Raw genomic sequence first — 15,206 nt, 5'->3', positions numbered from 1 at the left:
AGGGCAAAAGTCCGCAGAGTGACAGCGCTCGGTCCGGTTCCGGCAGATAAGAGGAGCGCGGCGCAGCGCCGGTGCGCACTCCGGTGAAACGTCATGTTTGTCTGGCGCTCAGAGGAGGAGATGGAGGGTTTTGATCAGAGGGGGTCCGTGAGGAAAAGGGAGGGTAATGCTTTGAATCACATGACTTCTGCATGTTGGAGGAGAACGTGCAGAAAGACGCTCCAAAACTGCCATAAAAGTTTATTTGAGGCCGTAAAGATGATTCGAAATCTCAATTTAACGCCATATTTTTAAAGAAACGTTGGTTACACAAATACAGCATGCTGTCCGTAGAAGAATTAAATTCCAAATAAATTCAATGAAAAGCACTCAATCAAAGCAAAAGACTCCCCCTTTTACTCTCTCCAGAATGCTATTATTTGGGCGGATTAAGTCAGTAACTTTCAAAATAAAAGCAGGTTTGCTGACAGTAAAAAGATCCAGCGTGCTGGGTTCAATATATTTAAGCGACACAGGTAGAAAAATGCTTAAAACTACTTCAAGAAAAAATTGATTTTCCTTTGTGAAATTATCTGAGTTTATTCTCCTTTGGTTGACTTTTATTTTAGAGGAATAATCAGAAATTTTCAAAATAAAAGTCAGTTTGCTGACAGTAAAAAGTTCCATCCAACAGGGCTTAATCAAAGAAATTAAAAAGGAGAATTACTTAAAAAACAGCCTAAATTTAGTAAATAAAAGTCACATTTTCCACTGGTAATACTCAATAATTGCACTCTTAACTGTATATTTACAAAATACATTTTATTGAGTGTGTTGTGTGTCTGTGTGGGGGTGAACAGGAGGAGGCATCAAAGCAAAACATTTTTAAAAAGATGCAAAGAAATGTCAGACATGTTCGGACAACCAAAATAAAAAAAGGACTAAATCGTCGTTTTTTTAATGTTTGAACAAATTAATATAAAAGACGACACACTGCGAGAAATATCCACCTTTGGTCGTTTCATCCGTTGTGTCTTAAAAGCTCATTTTTCCTTAAAACAAGTGATGAAAATCTGCCGGTTCAGTGGAATACAGAAACTTCCTCGTGTAAAGAGTTAGCAAAAAAACATCCCTGATTGCAGATCATAAAAGTGATGTATTGATACTTTTAAAGTCTGCATAGGAAGCTCAAAGGCACTTAATTAGTAAGTTTCCTAAAATTTAAACTCATATTTTGGAACAAAGTGTTTCTTCACTGCTGCAGCTGAAAAACATTAATCTAAAACTAAAGAACTCCCAGATCCCCTCTGATGTTTGTCCGGTATAAAATGTTCCTTCCTCCTGTCATAAAACGTCTGAGAAATCTGTTTCCTATCCTGAAACTTCCTGCCAACAGACAAACAGGAAGTGAATCTCCTTGGCCAGAGTCACAACAGGAAGCGTCTCACCTTGGCACAGATTCTCACTTCTTTTAAGGAAATATAAGATTCACTTTTAGACCACACGTGAGACTAAACAGACATTTCTTGCAGTGTAGATTTGCACAAAAGGGCAGCGGGTTTCAGGGGAAAGAAACAGGAAATGAAAAGTCTTCATTAAAAAACAAAAAACAAAAAAAGGTCTCAGCGCTGTCGATCCCAGCGCCAGATCGAAGCATCGTCGCACACGGCGATCAGGATGCTGCTGTCGCGGCTGAAGCTCGTCTGCCGGATGGCCGACGTGCATTTGGGGAGGGTGAGTGTGGTGCACCTGCAGAGAGGAGAGACGAGCAGTCACACATGCAGCAATCTGACAAATGCAACAGGAAGAATCTAATCAACTGTCATTTATTAATTTCAGCACATTAAATTATTTCTATTCCATTTTTTTGGTAATGTTTGCCATGAATGAGGAAGTTATTTAGTTTTTTTTCTCTCCAGCGTTTATGCTCGTTTGACCTCGGTGGAATATTTATGAATGTTTGTCTTTGGAAACTCTCACAAGGAAAAAAAAGCTATAAATCAAGAGGACGTATGCAAAACAAAGGACGGCTGCATTTGTGAAACCAACACTACATCTACTTCATCCCAACACACAAATATAAACCTCACAAATCATCTGAAAGCCCCGACAAAATATTCAACCTTCTTATTATTTACGTGGATATCACACTCAGAGTTTCCTGTCGAACAAAAGCCTTTCATACGTATGTTTTTAGAGATGTAGCTGTGAATCCTTATCAGAGTAAACATCTTGTCTGTCAAACGTGGTAATAAAACTGTGATTTATTCGTCATAATAAAACTGTCTCGCTCACTTACTTTGCTTTATGTGGATCCTCCACTTCAAGGTCCCACACATAAAGCTTCCCCACCTGGTTCCCCAGAGCCAGCATCTGTAAATCAGCACAAAATGTCAGCAACAGGCGACACAGTGCACATGTGAAGTGGACTTACGTGTGTGATTGACTTTACCTTCTGCCAGAAGTCCATGGAGAAGCGCATGTACCAGATGTCACACTGGCTGTAATCGAAGCGTCCCAGGATCGTCACGTTGGACTCGTTGGGTTTAATGTGGTCGATGTCGTCCTCCATCCTGCCGGGCTTCCAGCAGACGATGGCGTTTTCACACGACTGCAGCGAGACGGAAGGGATGAAATAAAAAGGATGTTACATCAAATAGTTATTGCTACATATAAAGCTGTTTGTGTGTTTTTTAAGCTTTTATTTAAAGTATTTTAAAAGTAATAAGGAAGATTTTCATTTAAATAACTGTCTGTAAAGTCTCTGATGAAAGCCTTTGCAATCGCAGTATTACAGACTGGGTGTCTGTGGTGACTTTCATGGAAAAAATCACAAGCAGCGCCCAGTTAGTGACACGTTTTCCATCACTCAGCAGTGGTTGGTCTGCCAGGGAGGGTAGGCGGAGCTAAGCGGCTGCTTTTCCGCTCTCTGCACGTGTTGCGAGTAAACAGTAATCTACTATGGCTGGACAAACAAAGAAAAGATGGATGACTACAGATACAACTTCAACAAGAAGTGAAAATCCAAAGAAGAAGAAACAAACTCGACGCTCAGATGAAGCAAACAGTCTGAAAAGGAAAGCCAGGAGCCGGAGCCAACCGTGGACGTCACACATGCAGCACTGTCTGGATATCTGGGAAGTGTGCTCCCGCAATTACCGTTTATTGAGAACGAAACTGAGATCTTCGAGATGACCACTTTAAGCTTTGGTTTAAAAAGACAACTTGTTTTTGTTGTCATAAAGGTAAGATTGATTGATTTAAAGTTGAATAAGTGACTCACCTTTGAAAGAATAAGATCCCCGAGCCACCGCACACAGTCCACATAGTTTCTGTGGATGTCTCGCGTTGAGAAGTCAGGAAAGTGGATTTTCTGTGAGACGAAAGGCCTGAAGAGAAACAGATAAAATCATGACCACCATTAAAAAACCCCCAATAAATTTAACAAATGTAAAAACTGACATCATGTTTGTTTCTTACCTGTTGGTCTTGGAGGGGTTGTACTCATAAGACCCACGAATGGCTTTCTGCATCCTCTCTGAGTTTATCCTCCAGAGTTTCAGGGAGTGATCCATCCCGCACGACATTATCTTTTCTCCCAGAAGATCAAAATCCTGCAGCAGGAGAACAAAAACATATTAAAATGCATTATTGTTTGGGGTTTATTGCTACTGAAAGAGGGGCCCATTTAACAAGACTCACAGCACTCAGGACTTCATCTCGATGACCCTCCACTCCACCGAATATCGCCACTAATGTGTCCGTCTGTATGTTCCAAAGACGAAGGGCGTGATCTGAGGAAACAAGGACGTCACAATCACCAATCAAGCTGTTTCATAGACTTTAAGCTGCTATAGTCAATATTTATAACTGTATAAAGAGTTCATTGTTTAGCTGTCTGAACCAAATGTTACCAACTAGCTGGTGAACATTTAGCCGCTAAAGAGCCATTCAGGAGCAGGAGGAGACCAAACAAACAGGGCTGAAAGAGAGCGAGTACGGGACTTCGGCTCATCCTGGATTATGTGTGTGGTTGGTGTCTCTGCTCATTGGCAAATAAACAAACAAAAGCAGAATTTTGACACTTTTACAAAAAGAAAAACAACTTAAACTACAGTCAGATGTTGCCAATATGAGGTTTCTTAAATGAGAGACTCGTTTAAGGAACCACCTGACACTCACATGATAACACAACACAACACCCACTGTAACCTGCACTTATTTTACTTTATGGACGTGGGTGAGAGATAATTTTTTAGTGTTAGGATGAGGTCTATAAAGCCATCAAAGTCGATGTTATAACATCCAGAAATACGCTGCGTCACTGCTGTTGTATTCACAATAACATATTGTAACCTGCCGGCTTTTCTGGGTCATAGTTTCACCGTCTGCACGTCTTTTTACCTTTGCTGACAGACAGGAGGAGGTTTGGATCCCTCGGATGAAACTTGAGCTCGTTGATGGCGTTTCCGTGACCCACATAATGCTGGAGATTCAAAAAAATGGAGAAGTCGTAACTTTAGACATCGTCCTGATTTATTCACAGAGATTTTAAGATTGAATTACGTACGAGAAATCATTTATGGCATACGGTTTCATGAGTCAAACCAGAATCAAAAGGCAATATTTGATGCAATATATACGCGGTATATGTGACTTCCCTTTCTTGCAGCTTAAACCAATGTGTCTACTTTTTTTCAGGAATCAGTTATAATATGAAGATGATTAAAATCTGGAGCCTTGAACTGCGCAGTCGAAGGCTTCCAGTTGTTTAATGTCTCTTAAAGTTTAAATCAGAGACCTTAACATGTGTACAGCAAATGAAGGGATTGCAACGTGTGTGCTATTGAATTTAACCCAGAAACATAATCCATGGTGTCTACAAACTAACTATATCTATTGGATTTTCATGTGTCACAACTTTACCTTGATACACTGCATTGTGATGTGGTTGATCACCCTTATGATGCCACGCGAGCCGGCTACAGCCAGCAGCGGGTGGCTTGTGTTGGTGTCGTAGGTCCAGGCACACGTGTAGAAGTTCTCGTCTGCCTTTGCACGCGTTCAGTCAAGGACAATCAAAGGAAAAAAAGATACCCCCTCGTCACTTTAAAACTGCCCTCTTCTGAGGAATGGTACGTGTATGTTACTCTGCAACAGGCTGCATCATACTAAGAGTGTCTGGGCTTTTTTAAGGGAACAAAATGGGGCAGGATTTTTATCTCGTTTAACAACATTTAGTTCTACTTAATCCACTCGTTGTTTGGGGTTAGCTCAGGTCAAATATGTCTGTTTATTTTCTGTCATCTAGGTTACACAATATCTTTTATATCACAATAAAACTAAACAAACTGCACTTGAAACTGTGTGAGTGACAGAATGAGGAAGGAGCTCGTTATCTCAAACGAGTGAAAGGATACGTCTGCGTCGACGTAAGACTGCAGGAGTCGTATTTCTCCCTGAGAGTGACATTCATACAGAGTTACCTGGGGGAGAAAAGAAACAGCAGTTTGGACCAAGACAACAAATTAAAAACTACAGTTTTTTATAATGCAAATAAAAAATTAATCAGGTGTAGTTCCATATTATGTTGCCCCACCACTAATTTTTAGCGTGTATACTAGATAAAACATATTAAAGAACAATCGGTACCACGTTTCCTTAATGACTTACCCTGTTACTACCAACTGTGGCAAACACCAGCGGGTCTCCCTCCTTGCTGTGCCAGTTAAACTGAACTCCAAACAGAGGCTGGCCGTGGTCCTCCTGCAGGACAACAATGTCATTATGAACAACGGAACTAATTCAGAGGAAGACATCAACACATGTCACCTATATGCTTGTTATTTGTGCATATGATAAGAGGTTACAGTAAAAATGCTCTAGGGGGGCGCTGGTAGCTCAGTTGGTAGAGCGGGCGCCCCGTGTACAGAGGCTATAGTCCTCGTCGCACTGATCGCAGGCTTGACTCCCGGTCTGCCGATCATTTGGTGCATGTCATCCCCCACTCTCTACTCCCAACATTTCCTGTCTATCTTCAGCTGTCCTGTCGAATAAAGGCAAAAGCTAAAAAAATTATCTCAAAAAAAATTATTCTCGAGGATGGTTGATTTTAAGATCAACCAGCACATACAATTTAAATGGAGTAGATGATTCATTCAGCTTGTTAAGTTGTATAAACAAAAGGAAATGTACATCAGGCTGTGTCGATATTTGGGGGTCTGTACTCACCCTCAGACTGTTGACACATTTAAAAGAATATCTGCACTTCTTGGACTTCCATTTGCCCTTTCCCCAGAGCTTTCTGCCCGGAGCGTTGGCGGTGTTGGTGGGTGTGTCTGGGCGCTCTGCATTGGTCCCACTCTCAACGCTGACAGCATCATCCTACCAGTGCAAAAAGAGATACGTATGTGTCAACATTGGTTACAGTTGTCTGTCTTGGTGGCTGCAGCAGCTGTTTTCACACTCTAACACACATTTTTCTAACAAGTGAGGAGCCATAGTGCACAGAGCATCCTGTTGTCTACCGCAAAGTGTACAATACCCTGCTTCTTCATAATGTTTTATGTTAGTATTCATATTATTCACTACAAGTGCTCTATACTTGAACCACTAACATTAAACACGTTTGTAGCCCTTATCTGCTGACAGGATGTAAATATTGTATGCTAAAGACTAAAATGGCTGTGATTTGGCCTCCTATTTTAGTAATGACAGGACATCCATCATCACCACAAGCCGTGTTTATAATACACCTGAAGCTTAATCCTGTCCCTAACCCTGATTAACTTATATTAGCTGCAGCTGCTAGGGCTAACCTTTGCTTGCACGTGAATGTCTGAGCAATAGGACACCGTATTGTGAATATTTATAAAACAATACAAAGTTCAAAAGTATGACACCATATGTGTGCAGTGTTTTAAAAACAGATATAAGTGTCAATAAACTAATAACATGATGTCTAGTCAATTTACACCAGCTGTTTTGATGCAGCCGGTACAGGTGAACAAAGATGCTAGCTAACAACTTTAGCCGGCCGGCTTCGTTAGCATGATGCTAGCTAGCTAGGAGCATGTTATACGTCGTTATTAAGAAGAACAACAGGGTTCAACTGCTTACATTCTCGTCTCCTGATAAATCGGGGTTACTGTTCTCGTCACTGCTTAATTTCTGTTTTTTCGCCGGTATTTCTTTTCCCGCTTGAGAGGGGGACTCGGACATGTTCTTATTTTCCCTCATTTTGGCTCAGACTCCGCCTTTTCCGCCCCACTGACGCAACTACCGATGGGTAAGGTAGTTCGATTCAGTCTGAAGTTGTAGTTCTGTTTTTGTGCAAGAAAATGGTTATTAAAAAACTAAATAATTAAACATTTTGAAAATTGCAGCACTAGAAATTAAATACACTCAATGACAAATTATTTTTACTGAATACTGCAAAAAACAGAGTTTAGGGCCAGTTTAAAATGAAGAAATATTACATAAAATATAGGAGAGTCAAACTAGCAACCTTTCATGTTCTTGAGGTAATTCAAGAATTAAAGGTGACAACATACAGCTACTGCTTGTTTGCACTGCATTAAGGAAGTTAAAGTGGTAGAGATACTAAGGATGCTGGTTCTGGTACCCTCTGTGATTTGTAGTTTTTAAAATGCCAGACAGACTACATCTCCCTTATGGATTATGAGTGCAGTGAATGATACCAGAACTAGCTTTGCGTGCCCATTTTTATGCTGAAAAAGCTTCCAAAAAGGGCTCTTTCAACATCAAACATTTATGCTATGCACACCCACACAGGTGTTCGCATTTTTCTTGATAAGACCTCTTCTCAGTTTAAATTTGGCTCAGTTTAGCTCAAGTTTAATCAGCAAAATCAAGTGGAATCAACTGTTTGTGAAGGAACTAAACATGACAAAGAAAACTTGAACAAATGCACATTTACATGTATTTAATAAAAAACAGTTTACAAACATCATGTTTTCTTAATTATACAGAAACTTCTTTGCTTTTACAGTCCAACAATATTGTTCTGCCACGTTGCTGGAATGAGGTGGATCGGCTTCAGGCCTACAGAATCATGTCTGCACCGTCTAAGAAGGCCTCACTCATCTCCTCAGACAGCTCTTCATCATCATCTTCCTCTCCCTCTCCCTCGTCCTCCTCAGCTGCTCTCTTCATGCCCCTCTGCTTGGACAGGGCAGCCGCGTAGCGGATGTTGAACATGTTAAAGTCACACCTGTAGAAACAAACACATTCATAATTACAGATTTGGTCTGAATAATATGAAGATTTATGGAATGCTGATGGAGCTGATATTGCTAAAAAGAGATGAGACTTACAGTTTGGACAGATCGTCAAAGTGTCTCTGGATGCTCTTCTGCAGAGCCTGGAGCGTGGGAAGTATCGATCCTGACCTGCAATCAAAACAAAGATGATCAGGTACCGATCCTCACTATTATAAGGCGATAGTAATGTGACAAAACCATGGACTGTTTAAGGGAAGTACATATAGGAAGTTAATGTAGCATAATTAGCATTCCAATTACAGTTACCCTGAATTACAGATGCACCTTGCTAACCTAGCTAGCATTAGCATTATCTGGTAAACTTAGTTTTTCCCCAGCTCCACCCTCTCGTCTAAATATGGTCACATCAGGCACAAAAAGCAAGACGGCCATGGCAAAAATGCAAACTCAGGTGCACGTCAAGTTGGCTACGTCCACTTCTTATATAAGTCTATGATGCAAACACATTAATAAAACAGTACAAAAAGACTGGGAGCTCACCTGTTCTTAAGTTTCTGTCCGTGCAGCATGAGCAGGCTCTGAGCCCAGCTCATGTAGAACTGCAGGTGACCCGACTTCTCCAAACGCGCCGCCACGAAGCCGAGCAGCTTCTCCACGTAGATGTCCGGAAGAGAGCTGCACACCACTTGGACTGAAACACAAAGACACAAAATATCATTCAGCAAATTTAAAACTCATCTAATCAGCTACATCATTTAATATGTTATGTTTTACTCACTCTGGTCATGCGGCACTGTTTCCAGTACCTCCTGCTTCAGAGCTTTCTCGTTGAGCCTGAAGGCCAGGACGATGGCCGACGTCCACTCCTGCAGCCGCAGCTGCTTACGGATGCTGGCCGGCGTCACGTCCAGGTCGAGGTCGTAGGGGTCGAAGACCAGAGAGCCGTCGAGGGAGTAGACCAGCAGACCCTCGGTGGTGGTGGCCGACCAGCTACGCCCTGAGAAAGATGTCACCACTTTATTACCGACCAGCTTCTGTTTATCTCATTTGTCAGACTTAAATTCTTTGTAGAAAACCTGTTAAACAAAGTTCTTGCAGACGGAGGACAAAAAAAAACATCCACTTGTAATTCCGTCACCTACCAGTAGGGGAGAACCGCAGCGAGCTCACTTTGATCTCTGGCTTGAAGTGTCGAGAACTCATATCACCTGCAAGGATACACAGAAAGAAAATTCAACAACATAGTATTTAGACAATACAATGCAGGGGAAAAATTGCCGGTCTGAGTGTTGAAAAGAGTGTTGTACCTTTCCTGACTCCAGGGAGGCTGATGTTGACGCCGTCCCCGTCTCCCGCTCCCTCGTCCACCAGAGCCAGGCTGCCAAACTCGGTCATCTTCCGTCGGTCCAGGAACTCCTGAAGGCAACAGAAGACCACAAACGAGTCAGACCTCCAACTCTGACTTTAACAGCAATTATTGAAATTCAAGGACCCGGGGAAAAAAAGCAGTAAAAGCTTTAAATGTAAGACCATTATTTTAACATATCTTTGTGTATTTCTGACGGTTATGTGTAAATCTAAAAGCTGCAGGTGAGGCCGCACCTCCATGGCATCGAAGGACAGGTTACAGGAGATCTCAAACTTCTTCATCAGCATCTGCTCTCTGATGTTGTAGATGCAGACAAACTTTGACTGGCCTCCTGCTAAAATCGACTCCCCATCAGCAGCGTAGCACAGCGATGTGAACGACCTGGACGCACAAAAAGTGTGAGAAACAACCTGAACAGACGCCCACAAAAAGTCATGTGATTTGTAACGAAGGGAATACATTCAGTCTCACTCACTTTCCCTTCGCAGACTGCTTGGCGGTGATTTTGTCCGTCTCTTTGCGGCCCATCTCCAGGTCATGGCGTCCGGACACGGAGCCGGTCTGCGCTGCTGTTTGAGGGTTCCAGAAACAGATCTCACCGTTCAGAGTGGCCACGGCCAGCTCCTGACCATCGGGCCGGTACGTCACTGACAGAGCTGTGAAAACAAAACACGGTGAGAGTGGATACTTTACAACAAATTTGGGCCCTCATCCATACACATCTTCGTAAGTTTCCGACCATAATGGCATTAGCTCCCCATGATAGCATGATAGGACTGAGGTTGAAAATCAGCGAACTGGCCCTTTAATTCCACTAAAGAAGCCTGGTCCCTTTGGAAAGTTCCTGCAGAGGAAACTCCCTCCAATTCAAGACTTAAGTGCGCCCAAGTGTCCTTGCAAAATAGAGACAGTCTTAACACAAAAGGAGCAAGTTAAGGGTGGTTATTTACCATCAGAGTTAAGGGGAAGTGTTTCTTTGACCTGCCAGCTGTCCAACATGTCCCACAGCCGGATGGTGCGATCCCACGAGGCGCTGGCAAGGATGGACTGAACCGGACTGAAACACAGGCAGCTGACCGGACCCTCGTGGCCTCCCAGAACCTAGCCGACCACAAACAGAAGACCAAAAGAGATGAAAATTTAAAGATAAACCACATTTTTATTACATTTCACCATTAAACCTCTTAATAGATAAATGAAAGGTGATCATTAACTCTCTACCTCCAGCAGTCGTCCTGTCTGCATGGACCACAGAAAGATCTCGAAAGAGTCCTGGGCTCCTGCGCTCACCAGCTCTCCACTGACATCTACAGCCAGGGAGGAGAACTGCGCAGGCCGGGGCGATGTGAAGGTCCTGAAGTTTCTGTACCTGTAACAAATAAATGCACACAGAACAGTCAAACACATTTCTAATCACTGTTTCTCTATCAAACTTCTGGAAGTGAACCAGGCGCAGTATAAGTCACCTGTGCAGGTCGAACGCTCTGACCGTCCCGTCCAGGGAAGCGCTGACGATGACGAAGCCGCTGGAGGTGAAGGTGACGTTGGTGACGCTGCTGGTGTGCTCGGTGAAGGTGACGAAGCAGAGGCCGCTGTTTGTGTTCCACACTTTGACCTGCAGAAGAAAAGACACCACAATGACTCCCAGAAAATGCTCTGATTACTACTGGAAGAAGTAAGAGAGTCTGCAGCACTCACTTTGCCATCATCGCCTCCCGTCACGATGTACTGTCCGTCTGGAGAGTACGCCAGCGAGGCCATGTTGTTGAAGTGTCCCTGCTGCTTGAAGACGTACGACTCGCTCTGCCACTCCCACACCAGCAGCTGACCCATCCCTGAAACAACATTCACGCTTATCTAAACACAAAAAAGTACAAAAACATGAAAGAAACACAACATCAAAGGACTTCTTACCTGAGCATCCAAAGCCGATCCAGTCTCCAGAGCTGTTTATAGACACTGAGGAGATCCTCTGGTCGGAAATACTGCAACGAGAAGCCTTGTTTCATTTAAATGTCCTGCCTTAAAGCGCCAGCAGGATGTTCTTAAATCCCTTCATGCATAAAAACAACTTTTCTCTCACCTGAGGGAGTGAATCAGGTTAAACTCTGGGAGTTCGTGCAGGTGGAAGACGCCAGAGGCAAACCCTGTGACCAGGATGTGGGTCGGCTTGTGATAAGCGGCAGCTGTCAGGTTGTTAAAATCCCCCTCCTTGTTGAAAAAGTGTCTACGAGACAAGAAGAAGAAGAGGATAAATACGCCTTTATTCGATTTCTAAAGCCACGGGGCATCTTAAGACGCAGCTAACGACTTTATTAACAACTTTGAGAACAACTTGTGCAGCCTCTGAAGCTTAATTGAAAAGAAGAATGACTGCAGGACCTTGTCTCAAAGCTGCAGCACAGACTGATTTACAAATGCTGATACTGCCATTACAGTTTCAGAGCAGCCAGGGGACGAATACATCTGCTCTGTGAAGCCAAAAGCCTAATGGAGAGCGGGATAATTGCCTCTCAAAGTGTCAGAGCATGAACATCAGGGCGTTTTTTGGAAGGACTTTTGGCTGCTCAGAACTGCTGTGACTGAGAGACTGGATTAAAAACTTCTGCACTAATTTTAGGATGAGCAGAAAGTATAAAAAATCTCATATTCCAGCTTCTAAATTGTGATTTATGTCTGTGTATTTACTAGTCTATGACACTAAATTGAATTCCTTTGAGCTGTGGACAAAAGAAGAGAGTTGAGGACATCATCTTGGGACTTTTGACAGCAATTTTTTAGTATAAATATTTGTGAAAATAATCAACAAACAATTAAAATAATGATTAGCTGCAGCTTCTTTATATATATATAACCAAAGAGATGAATTACTTACTTGCTCCTCTGCTTAAATCGCACATTTTTCGCCCTCTGCTCTTTCGGAGCTTCTGCTTTCCCTCTGATGACCTCTCCCTCCTCTCCCTCTATCCTCTCTTCCTCCTCTTCCTCCTCCTCGTCGTCTTCCGCCCCCTTCTTCGGGAGCTTTGGTTTGTCCCGGCTCTTCTTTGACAGGACGAGGCCGTCCAGCTCGGTGTCGCTCTCCCAGACGCACAGCGTCCCGTCCTGGCTCACCGTGTACAGCTGAAAACACAGGAATAACACGCTTATAAGGCACAGTTTTAAATCCCAATATTGACAATTTCTTCATTAGTCTTGTACAAAACCACTGTTGAACTTTTAGCTTAATTAAAACTACTGAAAGGCCAAAACAAACTCACATCCAGGCTGTCCTTCTCAAAGAAACAGCCCACGATGATGTCTTTGTGTCCACCCAGGGAGTAGTAGATGAGGTTTTCCCAGCGCTCTGCACCAAACACCCATGTGGACATGTCTTTGCTGCCCACCACAAAACACCTGAAGGAAAATGTGTCAATTATGTTTTACTATAATTTTCTTTTTTCCGACTTAATGTCTAAAAAACTACATCAGTCCTGTTTGCATCTAGGGAAACATGAGACAACAGTCTATTGCTGGAATGGATTGTGCATTCCTCAATCGAGTAAAAATAATCCAAAAGTGTGACCTAAAAATGATATGTAATATGCTGTTTGATGTCAGCCAAATTTAAGTGTGAATACTAACACTTAACAATAAAATGTCTTAAACATGCTACAGCTTTTCTACCTTTAACAACTTGTAAAAACATGTTAAATTGAGTATTTTTTGAATGAGGTTTGGTGTGGCCTACACTGAACTTGCAGATAGATGTCGACTTTAACTCACTTGGAGTCGTCTGTCCAGTCAATGCAGGTGGTCTCATCGTAGGGACCGTAGTAGCTCTTGTCCAACACAAAGGCGTTATATTCGCGCTGCTTTCCAGGAGCGTGGTACATCAGAGCTACATTCTCCTTCGTGACTACAAACTTCCTATGACAGAAAAATACAATGACGCTTAGTTTTGTTCCACTTCAGGTAACTGTTGTAATACAGTAAAGATGATATGTTTCTTACCTGCCATCAGGTGAGAAGCTGATGCTGTTGACAGGTTTGTGAAAGTGGAAATGATGAAGGATGGCACGGGTGATGAGACTGACCAGCAACGCTGCTCCATCTGTGACAAACACCGAATCACATTTGTACTTCTAATGGGGTTTTTTTGCAACAGGATATTTACTATTTGCTTGCCTTCTTGCATTAAATATAAAAGAAGACAAGCAAGGTTTTATTCAGATTGGAGGAAAGTCTTACCTTCATCTACTATGATTGCTAAATTCCCATCAGGAGAGAGACCAACACATGTGATGTTCTTTGTGGTAGAGATGGGTAATGTCTCTGATGTGTTGCTAAAGAACAGAGAAGGAAAAAAGTTCAGTTCAATTACTATATTTCAAAAACACCTGGGAAAAAATGGGTACTATGGACAAAATGCGACACAAAAACAGAGTTAATTCATTCATTTTTAAGCAGGAGCTCTGCACAGCAATACTCGTCTTAAATACCCAAAATATGACAGTAGTAATCATGCTCCAAGTTTTCATGTTTTAATCATTTCTTACTTTTTCAGATCGAAGACAGAGACTCTGTTTCCAACCGGACTGATGACAGCGTTGCCATCTTTGGAGAAATTCAAGTTCCCCTGACGATAGACTGCTCCAAGCAGGTTGGAAAACTGCAATAAAAAGGGGGCTGTTTTCATCTTTAAGCTCATTCCATTCACAAATGTGGTAAGTCAGCAGCGTCTCGCTTACAATTAAGTGTACATGAAACTGGCTTCAACAAGTAAACAGTAACATACTCTGATAAGCTAACGGCTTAGTTAATTATCAATACTATGGCTATTCATCGGTTTAACATAAGTTACTTTATTGGAGACGGGTAGAAAAGAGCGCTTTTAAAACGTTAAACTTGCATAATAGATTGCAGTTTGCTATCATAGACTTCAGCCGAAATTAAGTGTGAACGCTTACACTTCAAAATAAAAAGTCTCTAATGTGTCACATAATATTTACCTTTAAGGATAAGTAAATACACATTAAATATAAAACTTTTTGAATGAATTTTGGTGTGACGTTCACTCATACACTAGTTGCAGTTCTACGCAGCAAAGCAGCTAAACAGCACCAAGTAAGCTAGCAGTGACGTACTTACCCGATAAGCGAACTTCATTTTAGTGAATATTCCTTAAATTTCACGCATCTATATACTTCATTAGTGTGTATATCACTGTAGAAAGTTAAATAAAGGGTTTGTATGACACATGCTTCTTCCTCCACTGCTACTCCACACGTGTTTGCATGTTGTTGACACTTGACACATCCGGTTTGAGTCGGGTTAAACTTAAAGCGCTGCGCCCTCTGGCGGCAGGGAGGGCAAACAGATGAAAGCACAAGCATGGCACATCAATCTTTATTCAAGGCTGAATTACAAAGTGGATTACAAGATCAACAACATGATTTAATCGAAATATATTCCAAATTTATATTATGGTAACGTGTAACTATTAAATATTAGATTCATGAGTTCAAATGAGGATGTTTTATGGTTTATTTTGGCTGTTATGTTCTCACAAATACCAAATACAAACAAAAATCATACGTTATAAGAAAGGAGAATAGCAAAATTAAAGGTTAAATCTT

The 15,206-nt window shown here is 42.0% G+C and overlaps 2 protein-coding genes across 2 annotated transcripts; both read right to left on the bottom strand.

The window, feature by feature from the left end:
• Positions 1 to 782: 782 nt before the first annotated feature.
• eed (embryonic ectoderm development) lies at positions 783 to 7,224 on the bottom strand. Its single transcript, XM_069675292.1, has 12 exons — positions 7,099 to 7,224; positions 6,211 to 6,363; positions 5,653 to 5,745; positions 5,400 to 5,465; positions 4,906 to 5,031; positions 4,384 to 4,465; positions 3,682 to 3,773; positions 3,460 to 3,593; positions 3,263 to 3,368; positions 2,432 to 2,590; positions 2,279 to 2,352; positions 783 to 1,728 (listed from the first exon to the last, which is right to left on the bottom strand). Exons 1-12 carry the CDS (start codon positions 7,216 to 7,218, stop codon positions 1,602 to 1,604), a joined length of 1,332 nt encoding a protein of 443 aa, XP_069531393.1. The 5' UTR covers positions 7,219 to 7,224; the 3' UTR covers positions 783 to 1,601.
• A 729-nt stretch (positions 7,225 to 7,953) lies between these two features.
• Positions 7,954 to 14,760, bottom strand: pwp2h (PWP2 small subunit processome component). The gene is made up of 21 exons (XM_069675331.1): positions 14,719 to 14,760; positions 14,127 to 14,239; positions 13,819 to 13,913; positions 13,582 to 13,681; positions 13,354 to 13,497; positions 12,849 to 12,984; positions 12,467 to 12,711; positions 11,675 to 11,818; positions 11,506 to 11,576; positions 11,290 to 11,426; positions 11,058 to 11,206; positions 10,813 to 10,960; positions 10,542 to 10,692; positions 10,067 to 10,247; positions 9,825 to 9,972; positions 9,530 to 9,638; positions 9,365 to 9,430; positions 9,001 to 9,219; positions 8,763 to 8,913; positions 8,316 to 8,390; positions 7,954 to 8,212 (listed from the first exon to the last, which is right to left on the bottom strand). Exons 1-21 carry the CDS (start codon positions 14,734 to 14,736, stop codon positions 8,044 to 8,046), a joined length of 2,769 nt encoding a protein of 922 aa, XP_069531432.1. The 5' UTR covers positions 14,737 to 14,760; the 3' UTR covers positions 7,954 to 8,043.
• Positions 14,761 to 15,206: the final 446 nt, after the last annotated feature.

Source organism: Semicossyphus pulcher, unplaced genomic scaffold, assembly GCF_022749685.1.
Source record: "Semicossyphus pulcher isolate SPU_LCO1_2020_fin unplaced genomic scaffold, fSemPul1.0.p SCAF_24, whole genome shotgun sequence".
Lineage (NCBI taxonomy): Eukaryota > Metazoa > Chordata > Actinopteri > Labriformes > Labridae > Semicossyphus > Semicossyphus pulcher.
Note: the sequence above shows the minus strand (reverse complement) of the source record. Positions and strands in the feature narration are given on the sequence as shown.